Genomic DNA, 15,900 nt, shown 5'->3' with positions numbered 1-15,900 from the left:
CTAGTTTATATATATTTTTGCACATAATGTAATGATACAAAAAATGTATTATGACAAAGTAACTATGGATATTAACTATTATAATATAAATCACCGCTATCATCGGTGTACGTTTGGGAAGAAATATGCAAATTTGCGTTATGAAACAGTTATATAGTGCTATTTCACACTTGGGACTCGCTTCCGTAGCGGAGCGGACTGTATGCTGAACATAGTATATTACATCTAGGGAACAGTAAATCTATAGAATTGTCTTTGTATTGAACCTCTCAGGCTATGAATATTAAAGTAGGCGGCTAAAAGCGTACCTACTGTTGTAGTAAGGGTGTTCGTACACTAGATTTAAATGAAATTGTTTTAAAAGCTAATTTGTATAAAAGGCTTGTTCTTCATTTATTAGGATAGGACTAATCTATATAAAATCATAATAATAATGAGTTTGTATACCAATATAGTAGTTTTTATAGACCACCACTTGCTTCCGGTGAAGGAAAACATCGTGAGGAAACTTTCACACTGGTGGAGTGTAGTTCACTAGTGTGTATGCGACTACTACCTGCCACTAGATGGCGATAAGTAGTCGTAAAAGTCATGTCAGATGCCTTTAGGCGACTTGAATACAATTTGACACAAGTGTTAGCAATATCACACTTAATATGATGATGATGTTGATGATAATGATAATATAAATAATCTTAATAATAGAATAAGATAAATATTCTTTATAAAAGTTCAGACCCATAATGATCTATACCTGTCATTTAATTATAAGTACGTTGAGTTTTACGTGCTGCTGTGTGTTTTCCTGTTCTGTGTGTCTGCCCGTCTGTCCCTTGAAGGGCTGACTTGAAGGCAACTTCCGATTATGCCATCGAAGTGGCTCGGTTCTGGCAAGAAAATATTTGTCCAATTAATCGTTATATAAGAAGAAGAATAATCGATCTTCGCAGCTCAGTGTGCTAGTACCATTAAATTTGTTGAAACCCCAAGACCCAAATGTGAAATCTTAATGTGCTAACAAGCAAGTCACACAACACAAAGGACTGAATCGAGTTACATTAATAATTACTCGATTCTAAAGTGGACAATTCGGCTAATATTTTGAATATTAATTTGAATGGCGTATCGCAGCTTGTGGTTCCGCCCTAGAATAGGACCACTACATATCCGCCTTGGCAGTTTATAGGTAACAATAGCCTGACGTTATAAAACGTCACAGCCAAAATTGGCACACGGCTGCAATGCCGCGAAGACCTGGGTCCTCCTTTTAATTATGACGATTCGGCCTAATATGATTTTATGACCGGTCGTTTACCTGATTTGAACCTGATTTGAGAATGCCGTTGTTGCCTATCAGCTATCGAGACTTATCCGTCATCTGTTCGCATTTTAGGGCGGAAACCACATCCAAACCTTTCATATAATGATATAGGATAAATAGTACTAAAGCCTTTGTTTATTATTTTGTGAAACCAGAGACAAAACAATAAAATAAAGGGAATCACCATTTTCCCTACATATTTCAAAAACCTTTGGTCCTTTAGATAAAAACCTTTAATTTATTTATGGAACTAGAACGTACTATACAAGAATAAATAAACAGACAAAAAACCTTTTTTATCTCGTATGAAATTTCTTAGATAAGCGCGGTCCCATATAACTTTTACGGGAGAACGAACACTGTATACAGAAGTTATTGTGTCTCACAAAATAACGCAGCGAAACAAATAAAGAATTTGCCGAAACAGAGGACCGGACTTTGTATGAAAAATGTTTAAAGTATGCGAGCTGTATACGAAGTATACTAGCTGTCGCTCCCGGCTCCGCTCACGGCAGGAATAATCGTTGGTTTTTCATATAACCTTCCACCCCTTAACGACTTAGTTGACCGAACGAGCGAAGCGTTTTTTGTATGTATGTTTGTATGTGTGTACCTATTGTATGTACGTTTGTGACGCGATAACTTATTATATAATCGGTTAAGTCGTTTTTGAAATATTCACAATTTTCGTTGCCCCATGAACTTAAGAATTCTATTGGCAGATCCTACACACCTTTTAAATTATTCATCAAAAACAGACCAACCGTTCGAAAGTTTTCAGACACATACAAACAGATTATTTTTAGAGTTGCATAACCATAATTTTCCGAAAAAACACTAATAATGTAAGAAATATTGGAACGCAAACGCAACGAGGTGCCATTAGCAGAAAATTGGTCACTGTGTATGCTACGTTCACTGAAGACAATTTACCATTTCCTGTACTAGAGTGATTGACAATTAGATCACTGTTATTTGCATGTAAAATTGAAAATATAATATTTTTCTTTCCTGTATAAATTTGTGCCACTTATTATATAATATATTTATAGTTTCCTTTTACACTTTATAATCATACATACAAACACATTGCAAGTTATAAAACTTTCAAAAATATTTGTTGTATTTAATTGTAATGTCATAATTGTCTCATAAATACATAACATTTCCCAATTTAAATTAATGATTAATTTGGAAAACTAATTAAAAACTGAAATCTTTAATCAGAATCTATTTTACGTTATACTAATACTAATTAAACCTTTTGTAGGTGAACCAGCTATTAGGTCACGGTACGCTCGGCTGACCGTGCTAGTACCGCCCGAAGCGCCAAAAATCGTGCAAGGGAAATTCATCTCTACACAGGAGGACAGAACGATCAAATTGGAGTGCATATCCGCCGGGGGAAAACCGCCAGCTGAAGTAAGTTTTGTTTTCTATATGTTTTAGTAATTGAAGTGAGGTCCTTTGGGTCGATGCCACTTGATTGCTTTGGGCATTGTTTTCAGGTTTTATTTGTATGAAAATGTGTGTATTGTCGATAGAAATTGGTAATTAATGTAATGAGGATGGGAATTTGTGTCTCTCTAGAGTGTGACGTATATTTATCAATTTTATTCATAACAAAAATTAGTAAGCTCTTCTGGCATGATAGGGACAAATAGTGGTCGTTTTGAAATGCCAGTTGTTTTGGTAAATATTATTTAATCTAGAACATGACGTGAAAAAGCGCCTGCGCAGGTCTTATACTAATACTATAAACGTGAAAGTGAGTTTAGTTATTACCTCTTCACGCGTTATCTACTCAACTAATCTTCTTGAAATTTCGCATGGAGAAGGACATAGGACCTTTCATCCCGGAAAAACTATTGTTATAGTGGGATTTATTTGTGAAAAACGTGAATTCTATTATAGGTTGCGCTAAATGCTAATAAAATCAACTTTTGTCTATGTCTACGCGGCTTTTGAGTTATATTGTAAGCTTTATTTATATAACACAAAAGCACATTGTGAAAGAACACTAACTCAATTCGAGGTATTTACTGAATTTTCATTCGACTGAAAAGATAATAAAATCACACAGCAGCAGCAAGCTGACCATAGACATTGTATCCAAATAGATAACACTTCTTTAACTTCTTTAACACTTAATATACTTACTTACTTATAATACTTAATTACTTATAATTAAAAAAATCACTTCATCACTTCAAAACAATCATCGACTTTCAATATTCATTTCGCTACAACCTTTGAATGGCTGAATCGATTTTGATCAAACATATCTAAGAACCACCGCATAAAAATTAACTATCAAATACAAGAAACCGCTTCCAAATCGGTTCACCCGTTGATGTGCTACGGTGCCACGTACACACAGACAGACACACTTAGCGGTCAAACTTATAACTCGCCTCTTTTTGCGTCTGGGATTAAAAATAGGATGAAATTTAAATCATTATACAATATTTTTTTCGGGACGCAAATAGTGTATCTATCTGGACACATGTCCGCGGTAGCAACGTAACGAAATGGCGAACAAAAGCATCGAGGCATGAAATGAAATAGAATAGAATAGTCGCCATTCCATATGAATTTTTATAGCGATTTTGCTTTGTTGGATTTGCCGACAAAAAGTGCCACCTATACTTTTATTCGTACAAACTTTTAAGCTATGTGAACCACTCGCAATTCTATAATATGAGGTTGCGAATTCAATTCCAGATTGTACATATTTACAAATTATATTAGACTAGTGTTCCGTTCTGGCTTCGCTGGGGTTACACTGTAATCAATAATAGCTTATGTTATTTCTGAATGATTCGTCAAAATCATCAAAATAGGCTTAGTCGTTTATAACAACAAATATAAAATGCAAATATTTTCTCTTTATAATATTAGTATGGACTGGTATGGATAGTATACGCATATATTACTATGATCAATTACATATCTTAAAATACTTTATTATCATCATTGACAGTGAACAAAATATGATTCAGGTTTTTCCAACACACACATATATATATATATAGGAAAAACCTGTATATATATATATATATATATATATATATATATATATATATATATATATATATATATATATATATATATATATATACATTCCGCCATCATAACATCCAATATCTAATTTGAAGAATACATTTTCAAGAAAGGCGCTCGTGCAAAATAAATTTGAATAAAAAGAAAATCTTAAGAAAAACAAAACTGAAAAAACAAGCGCGAGACATAAATCATCCATTTAAATAAGGGCTTGATAAATTAATATCTTCGCAAGATAGCGAGGTGACAATTAAAAAATTATAAATGTTAATATTTTTGCCGCGCTGAAAAATATTGTTTGCAATTTTCGTAGATTGCCCTCGCAATGTAAGGGGAAGATGGATTAGAATATCTGATATATATTTTCCTTTTTTTTTTTGCCATGGGGTGACAGAGACAGTGTGATGATTTACATTCAGTTCTGTCGAATCTATACTTTCTATGGCAGAGTGATATTATTTAAACGTTGAAAAAGAAGTAGCCTATATTTGAACTACATGCATAGCAAATTTTATCAAAATCTGTCCAGCGTTTTAGCCGTGAAAAACGGAACAGAAAATGCTAACACTGCAAGTTAAATCAAATTTTGTTAAAATCCCATGATTACACTCGACTAGGTAATTTCTTTATTGCCCAACACACTTGTTCTACACTATTAACTAAACAATCATTGTTAGACTATGATAATAATTGAACTTATTAAGTAACCAAGGATGCTGCGGCCATTATTGATAAAATCCCTTCCCAGTTCTCACCATTGGAAGTAATAAAACAAACTCATTAAGATCAAAATCGCTAATAACGAGTATTAACCGGTTTACAGTAGTTCAATTACGCCAGTGTGCTTCGATAGATGATACAATCTAAACTGATATAGAAATGGCATGGGATGTCGTCAAATTTGATTATGGGAATGAACAAAATGTGAATTGGTTTTGGTAAATTATCGTAAACTTTCGGCCCGTCCTGGGTTCGCTCGGGTAAAATGACGACCTCGGTGGCGCAGTGGTAAAGTGCTTGCCTCTGAACCGAGAGGTTCCGGGTTCGATCCCCGGTCGGGTTATGATGGAAAATGATCTTTTTCTGATTAGCCCAGGTCTTGGATATTTATCTAAATATGTATATGTTACAAAATATAGTATCGTTGAGTTAGTATCCCACAACACAAGTCTCGAACTTACTTTAGGGCTAGCTCAATCTGTGTAATTTGTCCTAATATATTTATTTATTTATTTAAAAAACCATAACAAAAAGTCACATTTGTGCAAATTTCATTAAAACTAACTTGAAACTGCGCCGTCGTTTATATAAAATGCGTCATATTGCGCATACTTTGCGTTTTTCTGAGCAGGTTAAATTGAAGGTCAAAGTTGATCGGTCTATGCCCAATAATATGTAGATCTATCAACATCAACATAGTTGGGTCATAAACTTTGCCAATAAAATTGTTTACTATCAACAAATGAGTAGAGAAATCGGTTTTAATATCTGTCAACTTCAATTCATTCGGTTTTCAAATATCCCAAAGTTCAAAGTCGTTTCTACCACAGAATTCGAAATAATAAGACAAATAGAAGTACTATGTTGTAAGAGAAGCATTAAAGCATGCTTAGTGTTCTTTTAGAAAATCTACGGCATAACAACATAAATACTACATAAAATATTAAATTCCCATGCGAAAAACAATGCGACAGGGTTTTGCCAAACCAACAATGCTCTACGGATTCATTAGTAACCCAAGTGCCCAAACTAGATGGCAGCTTCTGATGAAGTAGTTCGGTTATGGCAAGGTAGTATGGGGACAAATCACACATATCAATCAATAAATCAAATCATTTATTTGTGAGAACAGGTACATATAGATAGTATAATGTTATTACATAGCTCACTGTTTTCCACCTGTCAGGCGTACGAAAAAATGGTACAAAAGATAAGTTTGTACTGTATGCGTCTATATTCACTACCACCCCACTACTATTATAAGTCATAGCGCTGCGAGCGAGCGCTCAATTGTTTACGAGACAGCGAGACGCACGGACGTTGGAGCATCAGTAATGTGGCTGTGATGTACAATTACGTGCGAGGATGGGGCACGTAATCTCGCTAGTATACCACAAAGTTAATTAGTGATTATTTATCATTTGATTACTTAGTTATTTATCTGAATAATCCAGTATTTGGACTATGCTTTTGCCTGAATTAAAAAGTTTAATATATTATTTTTGCTTTATGGCACTTCTGCCGTGTTTTTATACCTAATTCCATGCCTCTAACAGGCAATAGCCGACGCGGCGTCGACCCTTTTCAACCTGTTTATCTTTTGAATTTAGGAATGAATCACTGGAAGCATTACCTTAGATTTAAACAAATGTTTTGATAAAGCAACGACTGAGAAGTTTAATGAAAACCCGGCGATTTGTTAAGAGATTGTTATTTTTATAAATCTTTCTAAAGTGTTGGGTTTATTATATACTACGAAATGCGGGGTGCTAGTAGCTAGATAAATATTTTATTTCAAACTTACCGTAGTGGTTCTTGTCAGTTACTGATCGACTAATGATTTGTAGACCTTATTTTTGAAAATATTAATGAAATTTAAAAAATCTGGAATCGATATCTTTAAGAAAAGAGACCCATAGATAAAAGAAATATATATAGGTAGACCCTTTTTCTTTTTGTCAAAAAGTCGACAATGCTGGTGTCCAAGTGCTCTGCGGTGTTTACTTACCATCAGGCGACCTGCGTGCTCGATTGCCCACTATTTATTAATTAATTTTATTACACTAACAGCTAACAACGCTGTTGAGTGCGTATCTTGAAGTTTGGAAATTTTGTTTAATCTGGAGACTTACCATCCTCTCTTAACGCGATCCAATTTACGACCTAAACTGAACTGCATCGCAAATTCGTACCATCGACTTAATTTTTTGTATGAATGCGATTCATTTTAGGTTACTAAATGGAACAGAGTTGCATTGGAATCGTTCTGTAAAAGAAATATGTGATGGTAGGCCTGCTGTTCTTAGAACTGTTAACTGAAAGTGTAGTGACGGCATTCTCAATGAGTTTGCTCCAGTCCCGTACAGTCAACAGCACATCAACCTAACCAAATTCATTACAAACTTACAAACTCGTCGCTATTACCGCGTCATAGTTTCATGCAGAGTCACAGAAAAACATTTTTCAGTTTCCTCTTGGTTGATGTGCGACCTAACTAATATTATAAATGCGTAAGTTTGTTTGTTACCACTTCACGATTTATCTACTCAATCAAACATCTTGAAACATGTGCAAACATGTGGTTAAAAGTACCCTAATTCCTTCTCTATACAATAGTATAGAGAAGGAATTAGGGTTCTTTTCGTCCCGTAGTAATAAATATGCCCGTGGAAATACACGCGAGTGAAACCGCGCGCAATAGCAAGTTATGCAATAAATAGCCTAAGTAAGTTTATGATATCAATGAACTAATACCATTACTTTGTTATTGTTTAGATAACGTGGGTGGACAGTAACGGTGGTGTTTTGACTCAAGGCGTGTCATACAATGTCGAGCCTTGGTCGGACGGACAGAGATTTACAGCCACGTGAGTATTTATTTTTATTATTATACAACTAGCTCTTGCCCGCGGCTTCGCCCGCGTGAATTTATAGTGCGTGAAAGCCCAACAGACGTATTTCATACAAACTTTCACCCCCCATTTTAGTCATTTGAGGGTTGATTTTTGGAAAACAAGTAGCCTATGTTTAAACGGGGATCTTTAACTACATGCATACCAAATTTCATCAAAACTGGTCCTGCGGTTTAGCCGTGAAAGAACAACAGACAGACAGACAGATGGACATTTATAATAATAGTATGGATTATATAGGTCGCGTACTTCGTGTGGCGTATGGTCCCGCCCTAGAATAGGACCACTCCAAAACCTCCCTTGGGTGTCTTACGAGATCACTAAGGGACATTATATATGGCTTAACAGCGGCATAACAGCTGATATGCAACAAGAGCATTCCCAAAGAGAGTCAAGCTGACAGCCTCGTGTAGACTCTCTCTTACATGACGACCCTGCCGGCTAAAAGAAAACTAAATTATTTAGCCGAAATGTTGTTGCTTGTTGTACTAGCCCGATATTTGAAAGTAATTTTTGTCTATGACTGCAGAGTGCAGCTATTCTATATTGGATATAGGAAGAAACCTGGAATATCCTCAGATTGGAAAGAGATGGAGATACTCATTGGGATTCACTAAAACAGGATTTAGAATTTTACTAATCATAAGTAACGTTTTATTCTACTTTGTTCACAGGTCAGTGTTGAAGTTGGTGACGAGAAAAGACCATAACAATCAAACGTACACGTGTCAAGCACAAAACACAGCCGACAGGGCGTACAGAGCCGCCAGTATAATAATAGAGGTTAGTCTTCTCTTGTTATTCAAATGACATCAGTTACTTCGCAAAAAAGCAATGAATCTATTTCCAGCATACATAAAGAAGGCCTCGACATAAGGACAAACGGACTGACGGACAACAAAAACAAAATTAAAAACAAATCTCCTCTCTCTATTTATCTCCTACAATGTTTCTTTCATCCACCGGTAATAACCGGTTTCATTCCATGTCTGGTACCGGCTTGTTATCAATTATGCGAACCAAGGGAGGAGAAGTGGAGAGGAAAAAGTAAGAAAACGGTCCCTGGGTTCCGATGCCGTATAGCTAAGGAAGAACAGTAAAACGCTTAGTTGAGATAGAGATTATGTATGATTGTAATTTGAGTAATTAAGTACTAATGAAATTTTATTGAAGTTCATGGTATTGTTAGATAGAACGTCTCTCTTCATAGTCGTATTTCCTCTTATATATTTTAACTTGAAGTTAAATAAATAAATACAAGCCTCCTTGTCCCCATATTGATATCGAATATCGTATCGTTAACGAATACTCGATACCGAGAAGTGGAGAGCGATGTTGGGCCTCAAGCATTGTGTCAATAAATCCGAAAGTTATAAGGTATAAGAATAACTGTGTTTATTAATATACAAATACCTTCATAGCAGTTATTCTCGAACTGTTTATATATCAAAATTATGAATCGGACATGTTTTAATATTGTTTGTAGGCTTGGTAATCTTCGAAACAATAAATTAAAAAGCTAAATTATTCTGCCTTCAGTGATGTGTGGTATTTTTAACCCCCCGAAGCAAAAAGAGGGGTGTTATAAGTTTAAATTGTCTATGTATCTGTCTGTGGTATCGTAGATGCCAAACGGATGAACCGAATTTTTGTGTCATAGATAATACTGTCCCGAGTGTTATTAGCCATGTTTCATGAAAATCGGTTGAGCCGTTCAAAAGTTGTAGCGTAATGAATATGGAAAGTCGGGGTTTTTTTAAATTGGTCTAACAAATAAACTTGTTTTTCCCAATATTCATGAGAATTCTTGATTCTCCATTCAACTGTTTGAAACTGTTTTGGAGTAAAAAATACATAATGAAATTTGGTACACGATTAGAATATAACTTGGAATACGGTTTTCATCCTGAAATGCCTGCAGAAGCGAATTTTAAAACAAATAACGAACTCCGTTTTACAATTTAGTATATTGAAATGGCAGCTTAGATCGGCTTTTAAAATCTCCAACAGTGGGTCGTATAAATTCGATTAAATTTTACAAGCACTAACAGTTTCAGTGCCACTACGTTTCTACGGTACGTTACGACATAGACTCAAATTATGGTGAAGATACTAGAATGATTTACTATTTGTATGATCGTATTAAATTACCTATAACCAAATCTTTTCATTATAAGCTTTTATTTAATTTCACCTGTCCCGTCGTCTGTAATCAAATCTTGCAAATTAGATTTCTCCTACTTCCGTTTTCAATTTTCCATGTCGCTTCAGTTTCCATGACAGTGCATTATTATGATAAGCATGACCTGATGGTGCAGCCCGGGTCGGCTCCAAACAAGGGAGCTCCTCAACGATTTACAGCAGGGACATGGTATTTTTTTTCAAGCGTTAAATGCAATAACATCTCTCTGACGACAATAAAAGCTTGTGTCAAAATGTAATTTTTGTAAAAAAACTTGTTTATTCGACTTTTATGTAATTTCAAACATAGGTGGAGCTGAATTAAATTTAGACTATTTATTAATACTACGAATTATAGTACATTACTATTTACATAAATAGATTATGTGTTTCTATAAAGCATGTGCGAAAATCTAAATTAAAATTAACCTATCTACCCTTTGTTTTCGTCTACGCCCGTCAACAATGTTTGACACTATTAAAACACCCAGGTGCGGGTGTTAGTCGCTATGTAGCAGTAAAACAGTGAAACTAGATAGTTGCCGGAACCGCTGGATCGTTTGCCTAACAAAACAGAGCCATATGATATGGTTGTTCGTATTTCGAAAAAAAAACGACTTTGTAAAAATTATTACATTCTATTTCTTTTTTTTTGTGAATGGCCAGATCTATATTCGATTTTTAATTTTTTCAAAATTACATTTTCAAATAAGGACAGAATATTTTTTTTTTCTTTAGCAACAATATTCTTAAAACTATGTTAGTGACTTGTTTAATTGAACGTGGGTTCAGTGGTTGAAAGTTTCATAATATTTAAATAAATTTGTGTATTATAGCTATTTAGAATGTCGCTATCGATCGACATACTTAATAAAAACAACGATAAAATAGAAAAGTAATCGAAGAGATCCAATAATATTATTTGACAATTTATATGTACTTAATGATATTGCGTCGCTTCTGGACTGCATCAACATAGACCAGAGATACTCAAACTGTAGCTACTGATGTTACTAATAGATGAGTTATATTATTTTTTAACTAGAGAATCTAATTTTGTCAAAGATGTTTTATTGTTAGGGTTCTGTAAAATTGCTGCCTGTATTTTATAGGAAGCATTCTCCGTTGAGTGTTTAAAGAGTGTTGCAAATTTGATATTATATTGTAGTTATCTGTGTATAAAATAACATGTATATAAATGCATTCACATACTATATGAAATTGAATACTTAAAGTGATATTTAATCACCGATTTTCATTAAACTCGATACTCGGTGATTAAATATAACTTGTATTGATCGATTCCATTTAGTATTTTTTTTGTTTTCATTAAAGTGTAAATAAAACGCTTTTTGACTTCAACATTTGTGACGTCACTTGTGCCCAATGTCATATTAAGCCCTATATTTTTTTTTGAGACAAGGAAAGAAGTGCCTGATTCAACTTTCTTTACGATTGATTGATTGATACGGCAACTAGCCTATTGAAAAAGTTTGACAGCCACTGACGCATACTAATCCAATAAAGTACGTTACTGTCATTTTCTTGAAGTGTTATGGCGGTAGGAAGACATAAAAACAAACATAAATACACGCGATCAATGTACCGCGGCGTCGTAAACATTATGGTGCTTTGTGGACTGGTATTACTATAAGCCTAACCCGGCAACCGGGCGCTGCACAATGCGGTGCGACAATATGTGATTATGGCGACTACATATGTTTCTTATGTTTATATAATGGTTAAATCCAGAAATGCGGCTAAAGCTAGGTTTAATCGATATCATCCCGATTAGGCCTTAGGACTAGCTATAACCATGTGATGTGTCTATAAGCCTACCAGGGATGACAGGTTGTGCCGAAGATAAGTAGGCAACCTCTATGTGTAACCAACTGAGACCGGCTGCACTTAGGTCTAACCAGCTAAACCTACCTTCTTCTTACCTTCGTAAGCATAGCATTGTGCCGCACTGCCTTTTCTCGTTTGTCGCTCACTTAGGACATGAAGCTACTTTCATTAATATAGTGGGCTATAGTAGCACTGTGGTAAGGAAACTATACCAATATTAACAGTAATGGTGAAGCAGGTTATGAGCAGAATAATAAAATCGAAGTTGGTATTGCACAGCACTGTTTTACCGTTTCCCTTACTTGTGTTGAGACACCTAAATCAGAGATGGACTTACGCTATTAATAATTTATTTATTTGAATAACTAGCTGCGCTCCGGAGCTTCGCTTCCGTGGGACTTTCGGGATTTAAAGTACAGTATGTGTCCAGGTTATATTCTACCCGTGTACTAAATTTCATAACATAGTCCAGATGATTTTGCGTACACACACACATACTTACGATCCTCAAAAACTTTCGTATTTATAATATTGGTAGGATACGCCAACCATTACAGTTCTGGTTAAAAAATACTAAATAATTTATACATTTTATTGGGTTTAAGTTTCATAAAAAATATGGAATAAAAATTCTAAAAATGGTTCTGACCATATCATATCTGAACTGAATATCAAATAAATTTCCAATTCAAGTTTTGAATGATTATGTAAACTGATAAAACAATAAAAGTTAGCTTTAAATGATACATAATAACCATGATGATACTTGTTTTCCGTATATATTCGAGTGTCATAAAATAAAAACCCTTTTTACGGTGCCCAATTATTTTTTACGACACGATTCGGGTGAGACTGCCCTCATATTAAGATGGCCGACATTCGTACACATAATAAGACCGTATGGGTTTTTGGTCGTATACATTTCGGCCGTTTTTTGCCTTCAAATTGCCCACTGTGTGTTCATTATGCCTATAACTTTGGTATTGAAAGATAACTGTGCGTTGTAAAAGTTTATTATGTACATTTTGGCTTCGTTTTCGAAAATATTTGAGGTTTTATCTACGAAATAAACTTGCTTCAGCTTTTCCGAATATGTTCGATATAAGGGGACTTAAAAAAAAATAAAAACCTGTAAATAATCTCTTACATTCGTGATTGTGATGCCCTAAATCCCAAAATCTGTTTAAAATATAAAATTTTATATACCTACCTGTCCAAGTCCGAGACCGGCGTAAAAAATATTTTTTTTTTTTTTTTTTACATTGTGCTCTGATTTTACGACCACCGCCAACACCTGACGTCAACCTTCACAGAGAATGTTGCTGTTACCTATCTAGCTGTGAAGGTTTCATCTCTTACTCCTACGACATCTACGGCAGGATAGTGTCTCTAATCGAGGGCGGGATCCATTTGCTACAAGAAAAGATAGCTTTAAGATAATTATTGTCGTCAGAGAGATCTTGTTGTATTCAACGCGTGTCTAAAACCATTGAGAAGTTCCTTCATTAGGAGTCGATCCTAGGCACCCAGCACAATCAGGTCATGCTTATCATAATAAGGCATAGTCGTAGAAACTGAAGCGACAACTGTAGATGAAATTTAACTTGCAACATTTGATTACACAGACAGACACACATTCGGAACAGTTGAAACTAAATATAAAAGCTTGTAATGACAAAAGTTGACTGCCTAATCCTATTTAAACTTGCAATACTTCTATATTTATTTATTCGTGAATACATATTTGTACTCGTGTTTGCGAAAACCAATCAAACGACTTCGTTGAAATTTTATATTAAATCTCGTCTATTAGGGTATATTTGTTTATTCCATATTTTCATTGAAATATTTTAACAAACAAAAACCTGAATATTATAATTTTTCCTCTCATTTAATACGTTTATTTATGTTCTAAAAATGTAAGTACAGACGCCATGATGAAATTATAAAATGTAAACTCTTTTTAGGTACACTTTTATGTTCGGAAAAAAGTGTTAATTTTCTTATCATTAACTGATGAAGGAAAATGATATAATAATAAATATTATCTAGCATATGTTTTCTTCATTTTAATACTGTAAATAAGTACAAGTTGCGTTGCGTTACATTTAGCTTTGCTCCTGCGAAATGTTCGGGAAAAAAGGAAACTTGTCGCGAAAATGTCACAAGTATTGCGGTCTGTTCCTGCCTTAATCGTAGAATAGCACAATTGGATTTTCTATTCTAGTATTAAGGTAGGTACAGACGTGATGCGCAATTCGTTGCGTTGCATATATTTGATAAAAAAATCTCCCATTTCTCCGTCGTCCTCCGTTACGTCGACATACATCGATGCACACCAATGTCAAAACCAATATAAAACAATGGAACGGCAACGCGCTGTGTCGACGCAACAGAGAACGACGGAGCAATGGGGCTGGGCCTTTATATATTCAGTTTGTTGTATTTAAGATGTTTTTGTCCTCAGGTCAACTATGCACCGACAATAAATATGACAGTAAATGGCCACATCAAAGGGAAGACATATGTACCGGAGGGACATGACGCTCGTATTGGTAAGAATCTTGTGTTTCTTATGACATTTCTAACTTTAGTAAGTTCACGCGGGCGCCCACGTGAATTTCCCACGGGACCATTTAATTTTCCGAGATGAAATTTATGGTTGAATGGGCTAAGTGTGTGTAAAGGTTCGTTGACAAATTTTCGTTTTGATGACTGTTCAAAGGCCAAAGGGCCTTCATTAGAAACACCAGTGAAAAAATTACTGTGATAATGACAATACTATCAAAGATATGACAAGAATAAAATCACACGATTTTGGACATGTAAATATATCTATTTTACCTAGATTATACATTTTTTTTTCAATTCTCTAACCTTGTCAACTGCCGATTGTATTACTAATATTGGCTGTGTTTTTGATAGCATGCTTCGCGGATGCAAACCCATCCAATATGACATACAAATGGTATATAAACAACCAGGGATATGCTGGAAATACTACTGAGTTGGTGAGTAAATAATTTTTGAAGTTAAAACTTCTTTAGCGGCGTTGTGCACTTTTTGCGATGGGTAAAAAATGTTAAACTCGCGTCAGGACACGAGACCTGATCGAAAATTCGAAGACGTCAAAAATGCACAACGTTAATATTCAAGTTTTCACTTCTGCCGGCACTACAGGAGTGCAATCCGTATTTTTCTATGTGAACTCTATAAAATATATAAATAGTTTATCCATAGCACAGGAGTAAAGAATTTGAACCGAGGCAGCTTTCTAAGGACCGTCCTAAATTGTAAATCTATTTTAGTAGGATTGGCAAAGAAGATTTAAAGAGAATAAACTTTATTTACTAGATTTGCACCTCCGAATATAACTACACTTTTTTGAGTATCTATTTACACTTTATTCCACAGAAACAATTTAAAATTCTTAAATTTTTACTGAGCAGAATCGCGAAACGTGTCCCAAAAAGTATTAAAATATGTGTAGGTGAATTTTAATGTATCATATCCTTACAGGTCATTCCGAATGTGACAAGGAATCATCACGAAACATCAGTCACATGTAAAGTCCAGAATGCCATCGGACCTTCGGAAGACACCCTCACTTTACATGTTACATGTAAGTATATTGATGTAATAAATTAATAGTTTTAAAAACAATAGAAAACACGCTTTTATAAGTAGTTCTCCGAGTGTTTCGAACTCTGCGGTCGCGCGTCGTTGTAAAATTTTCAATTTTTAACAAAGACTAGAATCTGTTTTACTATCTGACTTTAAAATAATTAATCTGTACCTGTGGTCAATGTAAATTTTATAAATGATTGATTTTGGATCATAATGCGCGGCGCGGCC

The 15,900-nt window shown here is 34.7% G+C and overlaps 1 protein-coding gene across 3 annotated transcripts in view; it reads left to right on the top strand.

The window, feature by feature from the left end:
• The window catches only part of LOC128681145 (irregular chiasm C-roughest protein-like), a 92,618-nt gene that overhangs the window by 55,554 nt on the left and 21,164 nt on the right, over positions 1 to 15,900 (top strand). For all 3 annotated transcript variants that reach the window (XM_053764794.1, XM_053764792.1, XM_053764793.1), the window contains exons 5-10: positions 2,592 to 2,743; positions 7,880 to 7,971; positions 8,691 to 8,799; positions 14,513 to 14,600; positions 14,971 to 15,056; positions 15,565 to 15,667. In XM_053764794.1, the coding sequence (XP_053620769.1) occupies positions 2,592 to 2,743; positions 7,880 to 7,971; positions 8,691 to 8,799; positions 14,513 to 14,600; positions 14,971 to 15,056; positions 15,565 to 15,667 (630 nt within the window). The remainder of the gene's footprint in view (positions 1 to 2,591; positions 2,744 to 7,879; positions 7,972 to 8,690; positions 8,800 to 14,512; positions 14,601 to 14,970; positions 15,057 to 15,564; positions 15,668 to 15,900) is intronic.

This window comes from Plodia interpunctella, chromosome 26 (genome assembly GCF_027563975.2).
Source record: "Plodia interpunctella isolate USDA-ARS_2022_Savannah chromosome 26, ilPloInte3.2, whole genome shotgun sequence".
NCBI lineage: Eukaryota > Metazoa > Arthropoda > Insecta > Lepidoptera > Pyralidae > Plodia > Plodia interpunctella.
The sequence above is the reverse complement of the archived record's forward strand: the minus strand, read 5'-3'. Positions and strand labels throughout refer to the sequence as shown.